This window comes from Penicillium daleae (genome assembly GCF_028827525.1).
Source record: "Penicillium daleae strain IBT 16125 chromosome Unknown utg000008l_segment0_segment0, whole genome shotgun sequence".
NCBI lineage: Eukaryota > Fungi > Ascomycota > Eurotiomycetes > Eurotiales > Aspergillaceae > Penicillium > Penicillium daleae.
In genome coordinates, this window is record NW_026623156.1 from 5,900,520 (window position 1) to 5,912,619 (window position 12,100).

The 12,100-nt window shown below is 53.4% G+C and overlaps 5 protein-coding genes across 5 annotated transcripts; 2 read left to right on the forward strand and 3 right to left on the reverse strand.

Annotated features, from left to right (window-relative positions):
• Window positions 1-333: 333 nt before the first annotated feature.
• spb4 (ATP-dependent RNA helicase SPB4) lies at window positions 334-2,398 on the forward strand (the record flags this gene model as incomplete). The annotated part of the gene is made up of 3 exons (XM_056913997.1): window positions 334-617; window positions 679-1,185; window positions 1,243-2,398. The coding sequence occupies 3 exons, from the start codon at window positions 334-336 to the stop codon at window positions 2,396-2,398; spliced, it is 1,947 nt and encodes a 648-aa protein (XP_056762846.1).
• Window positions 2,399-2,641: 243 nt separating this feature from the next.
• N7458_010616 (uncharacterized protein) lies at window positions 2,642-6,925 on the reverse strand (the record flags this gene model as incomplete). The annotated part of the gene is made up of 6 exons (XM_056913998.1): window positions 2,642-2,952; window positions 3,039-4,560; window positions 4,647-5,329; window positions 5,387-6,150; window positions 6,200-6,669; window positions 6,728-6,925. 6 exons carry the CDS (start codon window positions 6,923-6,925, stop codon window positions 2,642-2,644), a joined length of 3,948 nt encoding a protein of 1,315 aa, XP_056762847.1.
• A 752-nt stretch (window positions 6,926-7,677) lies between these two features.
• Window positions 7,678-8,574, reverse strand: N7458_010617 (mitochondrial 37S ribosomal protein uS15m; the record flags this gene model as incomplete). Its single annotated transcript, XM_056913999.1, has 1 exon — window positions 7,678-8,574. The coding sequence occupies one exon, from the start codon at window positions 8,572-8,574 to the stop codon at window positions 7,678-7,680; it is 897 nt and encodes a 298-aa protein (XP_056762848.1).
• A 251-nt stretch (window positions 8,575-8,825) lies between these two features.
• rps0 (40S ribosomal uS2 domain-containing protein) lies at window positions 8,826-10,018 on the forward strand (the record flags this gene model as incomplete). Its single annotated transcript, XM_056914000.1, has 3 exons — window positions 8,826-8,860; window positions 8,904-9,197; window positions 9,277-10,018. 3 exons carry the CDS (start codon window positions 8,826-8,828, stop codon window positions 10,016-10,018), a joined length of 1,071 nt encoding a protein of 356 aa, XP_056762849.1.
• Window positions 10,019-10,979: 961 nt separating this feature from the next.
• On the reverse strand, window positions 10,980-11,818 carry N7458_010619 (uncharacterized protein; the record flags this gene model as incomplete). Its single annotated transcript, XM_056914001.1, has 4 exons — window positions 10,980-11,141; window positions 11,197-11,316; window positions 11,381-11,624; window positions 11,730-11,818. The coding sequence occupies 4 exons, from the start codon at window positions 11,816-11,818 to the stop codon at window positions 10,980-10,982; spliced, it is 615 nt and encodes a 204-aa protein (XP_056762850.1).
• Between the last annotated feature and the right edge of the window lie 282 nt (window positions 11,819-12,100).

Consider the following 12,100-nt stretch of genomic DNA (forward strand, 5'->3'; position numbering starts at 1 on the left):
AGGGAATCAATGGTCTTCCTAACGACTGAATGATGGGCGATCGTCTGGAGGTGCGGTCATAGGAGGAAGTGTCAAGTCACCAAACTAAATCACGGTGCATGACTTGTGGCCCGAGAATATTAGGTCAAGGAGAAGTAAATCTGGTCAAGTTGCGGCTGTGCTGGCGCAAAAAGCAAGACGACCTGATGATCTGCGATCTCCTTTTCCGCCCAAAGCCGCTGTCACGTGCTTACTATCTAATCGATAACGGATTTTTTTTTCTTTGCGACTTTGCGACGTTGCGATCGGCGAAAGGTCAAACTTGTGATCCTTCTTGATTCGCTTGGATCACAAATGGCTCCCAAGGCCTCTACGTCCTCAAGGGCGTGGGATGGCCTCACGCCATCATTGTCGCAATGGACCCTCGATGCCGTGGCGTCGATGGGCTTTACACGCATGACGCCCGTCCAGGCTTCGGCTATCCCTCTCTTTATGGCGCACAAGGATGTGGTCGTGGAAGCAGTTACTGGGAGTGGTAAAACACTCTCATTTCTAATTCCAGTTGTGGAAAAGCTTTTGCGCCTTGAAGATCCGATCAAGAAGCATCATATTGGAGCCATCATTATTTCTCCAACAAGGTCCGTTATAACCACATAGGGTAAAACCTACGCACTCTTTCTAATATCAGTTTTTATGTAGGGAATTAGCATCACAGATCTATCAAGTGCTTTTGTCTTTGCTCGAGTTCCACCCTGCATCGGCTGCAGCGATTCATCCTCCCGAGGGCGATGCGCCTCGTCCGAAGTCTTCCTCCTCGGTTCTCAAAGTCGTCCCACAACTACTCCTGGGTGGTTCTACTTCTCCCGCGGAGGATTTGAGCACATTCCTCAAGAAATCTCCAAACGTGCTAGTTTCCACGCCTGGAAGATTGTTAGAATTGCTTTCCTCGCCACATGTTCACTGTTCACAATCATCTTTTGAGATGCTAGTATTGGATGAAGCCGATCGCTTGTTGGATCTCGGGTTCAAGGACGACCTGCAGAGAATTCTGTGTCATCTTCCTAAGCAGCGGAGGACGGGTCTTTTCAGCGCCAGTATCAGTGAAGCCGTTGATCAGATCGTCCGTGTGGGTCTTCGCAATCCTGTCAAGGTCGCCGTCAAGGTCAAGGGCGGTGCTGGTGCCGAAGACAAGCGTACTCCTGCCAGGTATATTTCTAACTATCTCTTCAATGTCACCGTGGGCTCTCACTAACTCCGCTCCAGTCTCCAAATGACCTATTTGACCACTCCTTCGGCACATAAATACTCCATTTTGAAACAAATCGTGACAACTGTCCAACCTACACCACAAAAATCGATCTTCTTTGTCTCAACATGCTCCAGTGTGGACTATCTCGCCATCATATTACCAATCATCCTAGGAAATGAATTCCTACTCGTTCCTCTTCACGGAAAACATGCTGCGAATGTCCGCCAGAAAAACTTCACCCGCTTCACTACCTCCACCACCCCCTCCATTCTCCTAACTACAGATGTCGCTTCTCGGGGACTGGACATTCCATCTGTCGACCTAGTTGTACAGATCGATCCTCCCTCTGACCCCAAAACATTCATTCACAGATGCGGCCGTGCCGGGCGTGCTGGGCGTCGGGGTCTCAGTATTGTCCTTCTCCACCCCGGTCGTGAAGAGGACTACGTCTCGTTCCTGGAGGTGCGCAAGACGCCTGTTGTATCTTACAGTCTCCCAGAATCACCAAGCGATAGCGATGCTGCTGCCGCAACCCAACTAGTACGGAACACGATCTTGAAAGACCGAGCTCTTCATGATAAGGGCCAGAAGGCATTTGTCAGCTGGCTGCGCAGCTACAGCAAGCACCAAGCAGCTAGCATTTTCCGTGTGGCCGATCTAGACTGGGAGGCACTCGGTAGAGCCTGGGGTCTTCTCAAACTGCCCAAGATGCCCGAGCTCCGTAACTTCACCGGAGATAAAACTCTGGGAGTCAGTATGGAATGGGACAATTATGCATACAAGGATAAACAGCGCGAGAAACGGCGCAAAGAAGTTATGGAAGAGGCTGCGCAGGGAGATGGCAACCAGAAGCAGGATTCGCGGAAACGACATGCAGTCGAGAATGCTTCTTGGAGCCACAACTTGGAGAGTCGAGAGAAGAAGCTCCAGCGCAAAGAACTCAAGAAAGCACGGAAGGACCAGGAGAGGTGGGAGCAGCTGCCGGAAGAAGAGAAGCAAAAAGCTCTCGAGACGGAGCGGATGGTCAAGGAAATCCGTCAGAAGAATGAGCAGCAGCTCCTATCAGAGCGTTCAGGCAATGCGAACCCCCTAATGGTGCAGGTAGTGGCAACGAATTCGAGGGGTTCGACTAGAACCGTGATGCCATTTTTCATCATCTCTGCTTCTTAAGAATTCTACATGGAGAACTCTACCAGATCTAGAGAACGTATAAAAAACCTGTGGCAAAGCTTCCATGCATTATCAAAAAAAGAAATTGGCTCGTAAACCCTCATAGTCTAGTCATAGAGTCCGTTTGTGGGGGGGGGGGACAATGACATTTTCTCATACTCTTGCATAATCAGACAAAAATGTCTCTATCCGATCGAATGATGACTCGAGGGAACGATCCACACACAAAAGAACATAGTCCCGTCACAGTGCCACAACAAACTCATCAGGCGCGGCTTTGTAGGCCTCGAACATGTTCTCAAAATATTTCACCAGGTCGGCTCCCTTTTCGGGCCAACTCTGTTCCACAATCGCTTCGGCCTCCGGGCAGATATTCAAGACTTCAGCATGGCGTCTGCGTGGCGGCCACTGGAGTTCATCGAAGTTTCCGTTTGGCAATATCTCCGACAGCCAAGCAACATCATCGGCTAGACTAGGCACGGCTTCGTTCACGGCGCTTTCTGTTGTGTTAAGAGCCGCTGCAGTCGAGGACGCTCTTATATCGGTCTCGGGGGCTAAGTAAGTGTTAGGAATTAAGATCATCCCCAGGTCCAAAGAAAGCAAGGGGGTTTAGGGCCAACGGCTGGTCAAAATTACGAACCTTTTAGTGGATCCGAAGCAAATGCCCCTGGGCCCAGAGGAGCTACATCTTCGCGTCGAGCATCAGTAGAAATTATGTCGGCGGTCGAGACTTGGTTTCCAGGTGGGGTCGCAACTGGATTTGCGAGGAATGATGAGCCATCAATGGACATCGGGTCAGAACGGAGAGGGGTATTATTCAGCGACACACCATTGAATGATGGTGAAGATAGCCCGGGAGCGGACGGTGTCGACGCGGTGCTATTCGGGATCCGGGTGGATTCACGAAGGCGACTTGGAGTTTTTGGCTTGAACAGCTCCGCCTTGTTGCGAGCGCGGCTCAGTGGGGAGGGGTCTTGCGCCTCGATGGCTTCCGTGCCGAGCTCGGAATCTTGGATCGCAGCTAATTGGGGGGTTGGTCTGTTAGCATCAGTCCCTACATATGGGCCACCTTGCGGTGAGTGCGGCTGAGGCCGTAGAGACGCAAAAAACGAGGCTGCATCGTAGGGAGAACGTGAAGGGGGCGAAGCAGAAGAGGCAGAAGATGACGATGAAGATGCATATGGATCCGGAGCCTCGAAAGTCCGACTGCGCTTCACGGGCGGCAGAGGCGTCTTTGGGGACGATGAAGAAGATGCATAAGGATCTGGGGCCTCGAAAGTCCGGCTCCGCTTTACAGGCCGCGGCGGCGAAGGCGGCTTTGGGGACGGCGACGGAGGGGAACAGGGATCGGACGCTTCAGATGCCCGCTTTCGCTTGATCGCGGGGCGTGGTGGGGTGGGTAAACGTGGTGATGGGATTGGGGACGAAGCTGCCAGAGCAAATTCTTCAATCGACCGTGATGTCTCGAGCCGCTCAGCGAACCTAACAGAGGGAGACGCGACGGAGGCACCGGACTCGCGACGTTGGGAACGCCAGCGCCTGTTGATTTCTTCATTCTGCGCAATTTCTCGAGCTTTTCGTCTCGCGGCCTGCTTTTTGGCGTCTTCTGCCTCTGCCTGCAACGCTGCACCTTCTGTACGCCGAAGTTCCTCACGCGCCTGAGTAAATGACCGGAGATAGCTGAAATAAGCGGAGGGCTTATTTCGCTTCTCCCGTCTCTCCTTGGAAGTTGTGGGAATCCTGTGGAGCCAGGAAAGGTCTGGAAGGGTTGAAGGGGTTCTTCTCCAGGCCCCCTGCGTGCTCAAATCACAATTGGGGAGTTGGTGCTCCGGAACAAAGACACCGTTGAGAATCATACCTGTCTGGGAGCTAGAGGAAGCTCGGCTTTGCGCAGTGGTTGTGTGACTGGAGTTTGAACGCGAGTGTGAGGCAGCTTTCTGGGCTTCACGAGTCTCCAATGGCTGGGTTGAGGCCGGAGGAGTTTGAGGGTCCGAAGGCGAGTCAGGGTCGGTCAGCAATCGGCTCGAATCGATTGGGGACAAATCGGGCGGTGCAAGAGTTCCTCGGCGATTCGGGATAAAACCGGGGGTGCGGATGGGAGGTTCGGTTGGATGAGAAGTTGTGCTCTGACGGCGGACCGATTGCTGGGTACGCTTCTGCTGCTTGGGGGGTTTATCAACGCGACGTTTCTTGGTAGGGGGGCACTCTCTTGAGCTGCTTTGGCAGCTTCTTCTTCCGCCTTTTCCACTTGTGCTTTGAGCGTTTCCCATTCTTCGGGTGTAAAATCCTCCTCGTGGACGGCGAGGTCGTCTTCATCAAGACCGAACCCACGACTCCGCTTGCGTGGGTTTGCAGTCTGGGCGGCAGCCACCTCGGATGCTCTGCTGCGCGAACCCGAGTCAATCTGAGAGGCTGGCGTGGGTAGAGGGGCTTGATTTATGGGCTTGTTAGGGGTAACTGGGAACGGTCTGGGGAGTGTGGGTGTATTAGAGGAAGCGTATTGCTTCCAGCGGGCAGCTTCATGAGCCGCGGCCGCGGCAGCTGCAGCGGCAAACTGGGCTGCTGTGATTTCGCGAGATTTGGCCTCCTGCTTTTGTTTTTCAAGTGCCACACGAGCAGCTTGTCGACGTTTGACGAATTCACGCTGAGTCTCGTGAGAATAAGCATCGCTAGAAGAAGGAGAACCATCGGCAGCGAGTAGCGTTCTTGTGTCTACAAACGACATACTACGACGTCTTGGACGAGGTAGAGGAGCGACACGAGGAAGGGGAGAAGGGGGACCTCGGAGCAGAGGAGCCATTCTCTGGGCTTTAGGAGAAATGGATGGGCCGAGGACGCCTGCTGGGGAGGGTTTCAATGTCGTGACTGGTGCAGCTAGGACCGGTTCAGTGGAAGAAGCAGCCACGTTGGGCACAGTTGGCTCAGCAACAGCTAACATCCGTGAGTAACACTCAACCTTTTTGAAAGTGCTTAGTATGGGCAACTTACCTGGCTGGTTCTCATTCTCATTGTCATGGTCATGAGTGAAGCGGCCTCTCAGAACTGTCCATCTTCTCGAGACACCATTGAAGATCCATCTGCTCCAGCCTGGAGAAACATCAGTACCCGCGGCAGGGGCGGTCATAGGGGCCACGGGGGTGGCAGCGGTCGCGCGCTTGGGGGTCGAGGGGGGAGTAGCCTCAGGAACTGAAGTCGCAGGGGGAAGATTCAGGGAGTCCTGCTCGTCGAGAAGATTCGTCTCTTCGCCAGAGTCATCTTGGAGCTCGGGTCGATTGCTGAAGGACAGGAGCTGTGGAAGACGGTACAGAGTCCGGCCGAGACTGCCACGGCTCTCAATGCGGCGAGAGGTGGACCTGCTGGCGTAAGACGTGCGAGACCGGTGGATCGGAGTGGCCCCTTGGGCACGCAGGACTCGGGACTGCTCGGAGGAAGGGGACGGCGAGGTTCTAGGACGGCGGTGGGAGCGGCGGCTTGGTACTGTTCCGGCGGTCCGCACTGCACGAATGATGGACATCAGTTCAATGTCGTCCAGAGCGGATTCTGGGTGGCCCATGTTCAGGTTGAATACGGGGATTTCCAAGGACCATCTAACTGCGGGAGCAGTGATGGTGGCGGACGGGGCGGACGCAGCCGAGGACACGACGGGTGCAGCATGGCTGCGGGTGCACAAGCTGGAAAAAGACCGCAACTTGGACATGAACCAACTTCTATGTTGGTTGCTGGGCTCCTTGGTGGAGATGGAGGGCGTCGAACTAGACGAGTCGATCGGCAATGAAGCCACGGAATCGACGGACGACGAACGCTCGGGGGGTGGATGGATGGGGAAGAAAGACGCAGGGGGGAAAACGGAGAGAAATGAAGGAAGGTAACTCACAAACTCCAGGAGTTGGAGTCGTCAACTCAGGGTCACTGGGCTCAATTGACGGGAGGACAGTGACAGGGATCTCAACGGAAGGAGTTGCGGCCTGTTCCTGGATCTCGAGGTCTGGGCGAGTCTGCTCGGCCACAGACTGGTCAGCACTGGGTCCTTCTGAGGGATTGCGCGATTCCTGCGCCAGGAAATCCTGCATCTGCGCGACGGTAGGCTCGTCGGCATTGGCTCCGTGGGGTTCGTCGTGTTCTTGGATGACGCCAAGTTCGACATCGGGGGACTCCACCTTTACACTGAGTTCCTGGACGACGGCACCCGAGGTGGTCTCATCACCCTCCAGCTGTTCTGGCTGGGGGTCTTCGGCGGGAGAAGGGGGGGGGGAGGTCTGGCGCGTCGCCTTCTAGAGTAAATCAGTCAGACACAATTCTTTTTTTGCGCCAGATATCTTGATGACTTACCTTCTTGCCGCGGGAAGCGGCCTTGCCACGGGTCTTGCGAGTCTTGGGCTCGCGGACAGGCGGGGCGGGTTGGTCTTCCTGCGGTTGAGCAGACGCAGAACGAGTCGCTCGGCGACGACGGGGAGCAGGGTCAGGGAGGCCCTGAACGGCGTTGGGGGAGTTGGGGCCGTAAGGCTTGGAGCGGAGGCGTGGCGGCATGGCGACAACACCTCAGCAGCAAGCCAGAGACCGAGAGGTTGACGAAGGTCTTGATGGTGAGTACGAAACTGGATGTGAGCGTGTAAAGAGGTTATCTTCAAACGCTGGTGAACGAACAGTGACGTGGGGAGAGAGAGAGGAGAGAAAGAAGAAGAGAAGGAAGTTAAGGCAGGAGATATTTAAGTTTGCCCATCAGCGTGTTGTGATCTGTTGTGATGGCGACGTGTTTGGGACAACCAAGGCAGGCGCGGTCGTTGTCTCCTTCCCAGTGTAGGCCGAAAATGTTATGCCTACCTTTTGTTTGCCTACCATGGGATTATGACAGTGACGTGCCAAAAATCATCGACTCGCGACGGGCAGAATACTTCCAGCCCGCAGGGCGGTGAGCCCAAAATTAAAGTGGTACCTCAGACATTGGGCTCCATCGTTGTAAAGTCCCGAATCGGCTCAATTATGTAGGTAGAAGGGCCCTAGACAGAGTTAGGAAATTTACCTCAATGGGTTCTGTGAAGCTCTGCTCTGATAAAACAGGTTCTGCCAATTTATAGTGAATCGGAAAAAACAATCACATTGCCAAGACCCATCAAGCCCATGGTGCGACTTGAGTAATTACCCATGATTCTAAAACTATAGAGGAAGGGAAGAAACAATGTCGATCGAAGAAAAACAGTGCTATTGGTACATTCACAACTATCTCTTCAGAGAGAGACGAATAGAGAAAATAAATGATATCTTGCTATGATACAGAGGCTCTAAAGAGCAATCTCGCCTTTCCATGCAGCATCAGACAACCCAAGTGTCTCCATCAAGTTCTGCCACCGAGGGCCGCCTCGTTCCTTCTGCCGGATGTACTGAAGAAGCTTCTGTCGCTTGTGAACAAGAACCTGGAGGTTGCGTTTGTTGTGCTTATCCTTGTTGGCGGTCTGTAGATGCCGGGACAAGTTCATAATCTTGACAGTAAGGATGGCGGCCTGCACCTCGGGGGAGCCAGTATCCACTCCAATACGGGGAACTTTCTCCTGGTGAGCAGACACAGATCCTTGTGGTGCGCTAGATGGCTTTGGTGGGAGGATAGAGTCGGTATTGTGTCGCCCAAATTGCTCAATACACCTCTGCACATTCAGCCGCAGGCGATCTTTCGTATTGCCATTGCTGAGGTTGACAATGCGCTGAATTGCATCCTCTGCAATCTGGTGCTCCTTCTGATGCAGCTCTCCGGCTACCTTCTCCAACTGGGGATCGGCGGTGTCACGATCCTGGTTTTGAAGCGGTTCCGTCAGGTCCTTCGAGAATTGCAATGCGCTGCTGAGCTCGTCCGGCTTCAAGTAATAGTTCAGACCTGAGCTTGCAGATGGAACCTGTGAGCCATTTTGAATCGCCTCGATCTCTTGAATAAATGTTGTAGGCTTGCTCTGGACCGGGTCGCCGAGCGAGGCTTCCCGCTCGGTCTGGAGGACTTTTTGGCGAGAGAGATTGGCAGCCTTACGCTGACGCGCCTGTGCAATCATGAAAAAGTCGGATCGCTTTTGAGGCTGGGCTTTGGCCTTTGTGGATGCTGATCGTAGAGAGGCATTGGTCGCGTGTGGCATGCCGGCGGCCAACGGGCGCTGTCCGAAGAAGGTGCCTGTCAAAAAGATTGGTATTAGCATTGGCCACGTAAGCGAGATTGATCGTAGGAATGGGAGGAATATTACCTGTCAGGGCCTTCCAAGAAGGCTGCACAGAGATACGCAGAGCCATGATGGCCAGACCGTTATCCTTTCAATATTGTATAGCCCCGGGACAAGCCTGAAGTTCTTCGCATCAACCTTTTGGTCGGGAAATCATGCGGCCGGTCGGCCGAGACTACACTAGTCCAATTCGGGGACACTGTAAATCCTGCCTCAGGCACCAGGGGTTCATGCCTCGTCACAGCGCCAAGACCAAGTTCCTTAAGTAAGCAAATACTGCCCTAGCCCTAATTCTCACAACCCGCAAGCGAAATTCTCCCGAAGCGCGGCGTGAAACATTTCGTGGTTCGGCTTTCGATCTCTTCCCTCCATCCCCACGACAAGAGCCAGACGATTGATCTTTCCAACATCATCAATCAATCAATCGCCCACCATGGCCCCCTCCCAGCTCCCCCGGTTTTCAACCCTACCTCGCAGGACATTGAGATGCTCCTTGCTGCTCAGTGCCACCTCGGTTCCAAGAACCTCCAGGTGCACATGGAGCCCTACCTCTGGAAGACCCGTCCCGATGGTGTCAACGTTATCAACATTGGCAAGACCTGGTATGTAGGCAGAATTGGATTTGCGACGCGATCAAACCTGGTGCACGGGAGTCTAATTGCGGTTTGCGCGACTGTATAGGGAGAAGATCGTTCTGGCTGCCCGTATCATCGCTGCCATCGACAACCCCGCCGATGTCTGTGTCATCTCCGCTCGTCCCTACGGCCAGCGTGCTGTCCTGAAGTTCGCCGCCCACACCGGTGCTACCGCCATTGCTGGTCGCTTCACCCCCGGTAACTTCACCAACTACATCACCCGCTCTTTCAAGGAGCCCCGCCTCATCATCGTGACCGACCCTCGCACCGATGCCCAGGCCATCAAGGAGGCCAGCTACGTCAACATCCCCGTCATTGCCCTCTGCGACACTGACTCCCCCACCGACTTCGTCGACGTTGCCATCCCCACCAACAACAAGGGTCGCCACGCCATCGGTCTTGTCTGGTGGATGCTCTCCCGTGAGATCCTGCGTCTCCGCGGCACCCTTGCCACCCGTGAGACCGAGTGGGACACCGTTGTCGATCTCTACTTCTACCGCGACCCTGAGGCTGAGGAGAACAAGGAGATCGCCGATGAGACCAAGGTCGCTAGCGCCGAGGAGGTTGGCACCGGTGCCATCGAGTCTGGCTTCGCCGGTGAGAACTGGGATGCTTCCGCTCCCGGTGCTGGTAACCCCGGCACTGCCTTCGCTGCCGCTTCCGCCGCTGTTGGTGCTACCTCCTGGGAGGCCGATGGTGCTGACTGGGCTGCCAGCTCCGCCCCCGCGGGTGGTGAGTGGGCCGCTGAGTCTCAGCCCGCCGCTGCCTCCGGTGAGACCAAGTGGTAAATGCCACATCGGTGGTTACGAGGATAGGCGTTGAAAAGGGAGAGACTTGATCTCGAATTCAAAAAGCCATGCCCGGATTATTGTACCGATTGCTCATGTCCCCCCACAGGACACGGGCAGCGAGGGGAAAAGCTCTTGTCTGTTCTGTCACGTTCAATTCCGTTGGCAACAATGGGATTCACACTATTTTTCCCGCACAATAAGCCCTTGACATGTCTATCCTAGTTTCTGTCAAATGATCCAAAAAGCAAGAAACTGAAAAAAAGCAGAAGAAAAATGAGCTTTCACCGGGAACCTTCCAGTCCTTTTGCATCAGTGGCCTCAGTCTTTTTTTACCAGCACAATTCTTTTTTTCGATTTAATGTTTGTCGCATCGGGGAGGAATAGCGATGACAACCATTGACCTGGCGCTTATGAGGGAAAGAGATCCAGTTGCGTTTTGTGACTGGGGGAAAGCCCTGTGCTGTCAATCAAACAAGGTGGACTTGATCGTTACCTTGGTTTCTCCCTGTATGTATCTACTAGTAATCGGAAAGGAGGTTGTGCTCGGTTACATTCTGGTCACGTAGGAGAAGCATTCTAGTAGATATGCATTCAACGTAAGCTAAAGTAAACTAGAGACATGGATGGAGATCCCGCACGTTCGGAGGATATCGACAGTGGATCACCCATAGGTATTAACCGTATGCGTTCCTCACGCTAAGATATGTGCTATGGAAGTCTACTAGTACATCGTTTAACCAACCCGAGAAGAGGCATAGTGTCAGATATCCTTTCCAGTTGTGCTACAGTCATATCTTGGCCTTCCATTGTAAGCACTGTTGTCGGAATCGGCGCAAGTTACCAGTCCTCTCGCATCGACTCAGATATCTAATCTGCGCAGGCGTGCTACTTAGAAAGATGAGTGCCTCATTCGTGATTTGATAGTTCTTGTCTCAAGAAATGCCTATATGATGAAAGATCAAAGAATAGTACAACCACCGGCACTCTGTCCACCGTTATCAGTGGTAGTCATGCCCGCCAGCCTCGCCAGATCTTCAAACGTCTCCGCCAGCAGTTCACCCGTTACTGCTGAGCACTCTGCATACCGGTCACAGCGGAGTTCTTGGGCAATACGGTAGGTCTATGCAGGATCGTCAGCTGGAGTCTTCGATATTCTCTAAGTTGTTGGCACATACCTCCTGTGGATAGATTATACCCTCGCCTTCTTTCCTGAGGTCCCGTTTCAATCCCAGCATCATGACGGGAATCCGCTCGCCATGGCCATGTTGGAAATAACGTATAATGTCGTTGCGCCACTATTTAGTGTGATTAGCGCTTTGTACAGGTTGAATGATAAGCATCTCCAGATAAATTCCTTACCCCTCTGAGCCCGTCTAAGGTCTGTCGATTTGAAATGTCAAATGCCAGGAGGACGACATCTGGATGAAGGCTGGTCCAATGCTGATTTGGGTTGGACGTGTCATATAGCTCCAATGTGAACTTCTTCTTTGAGAATCGTATATCGTAAATGAATGGTTGATCACTGTCCCGCAGGATCTCAAATTGGGTATCTGGGGTAGTCCCGGGCTGAGATGGTGCCATCCTCTTGCCACTCTTCAGGCGCCTGCGACCATATCAGTCTCTGACATCAAGGTGTCACTTTCTAGCTTTCAGTCCTCGGAGAGACACGAAGGCCCTGGAATTGGATCTGGCTTGACTAGTGACTCACGATAAGAGGGTGGACTTCCCACAGCCTGGGTCCCCCAAGAGCAGCATTGTGACCGTTGTTTCGGCCTCCGGAGACTCTGAGTCAGCCATACTGCTTGAGATATGATTATGACACTCTATTTCAAGTGAAAGTGACCATTTCCGTGTCTCTGGCTGCGAAATTGGTAAATTATGTGCAGAAATAAGGTTGGTGGTCGATGAGCGGAGGAGCTTCTGACTGGGTGGGATCTACACCGAGATATAAATGCTGCAGGGCCGCACGCCGTCAATGACGTCCAAGGATCAAGGTCAGCTCTAGTCTCAGTATTGGGAGGGGACGCTACATTGGAAAGCATCTATGCCTTGTATGTGATGTTAGCTTCTACGAATACA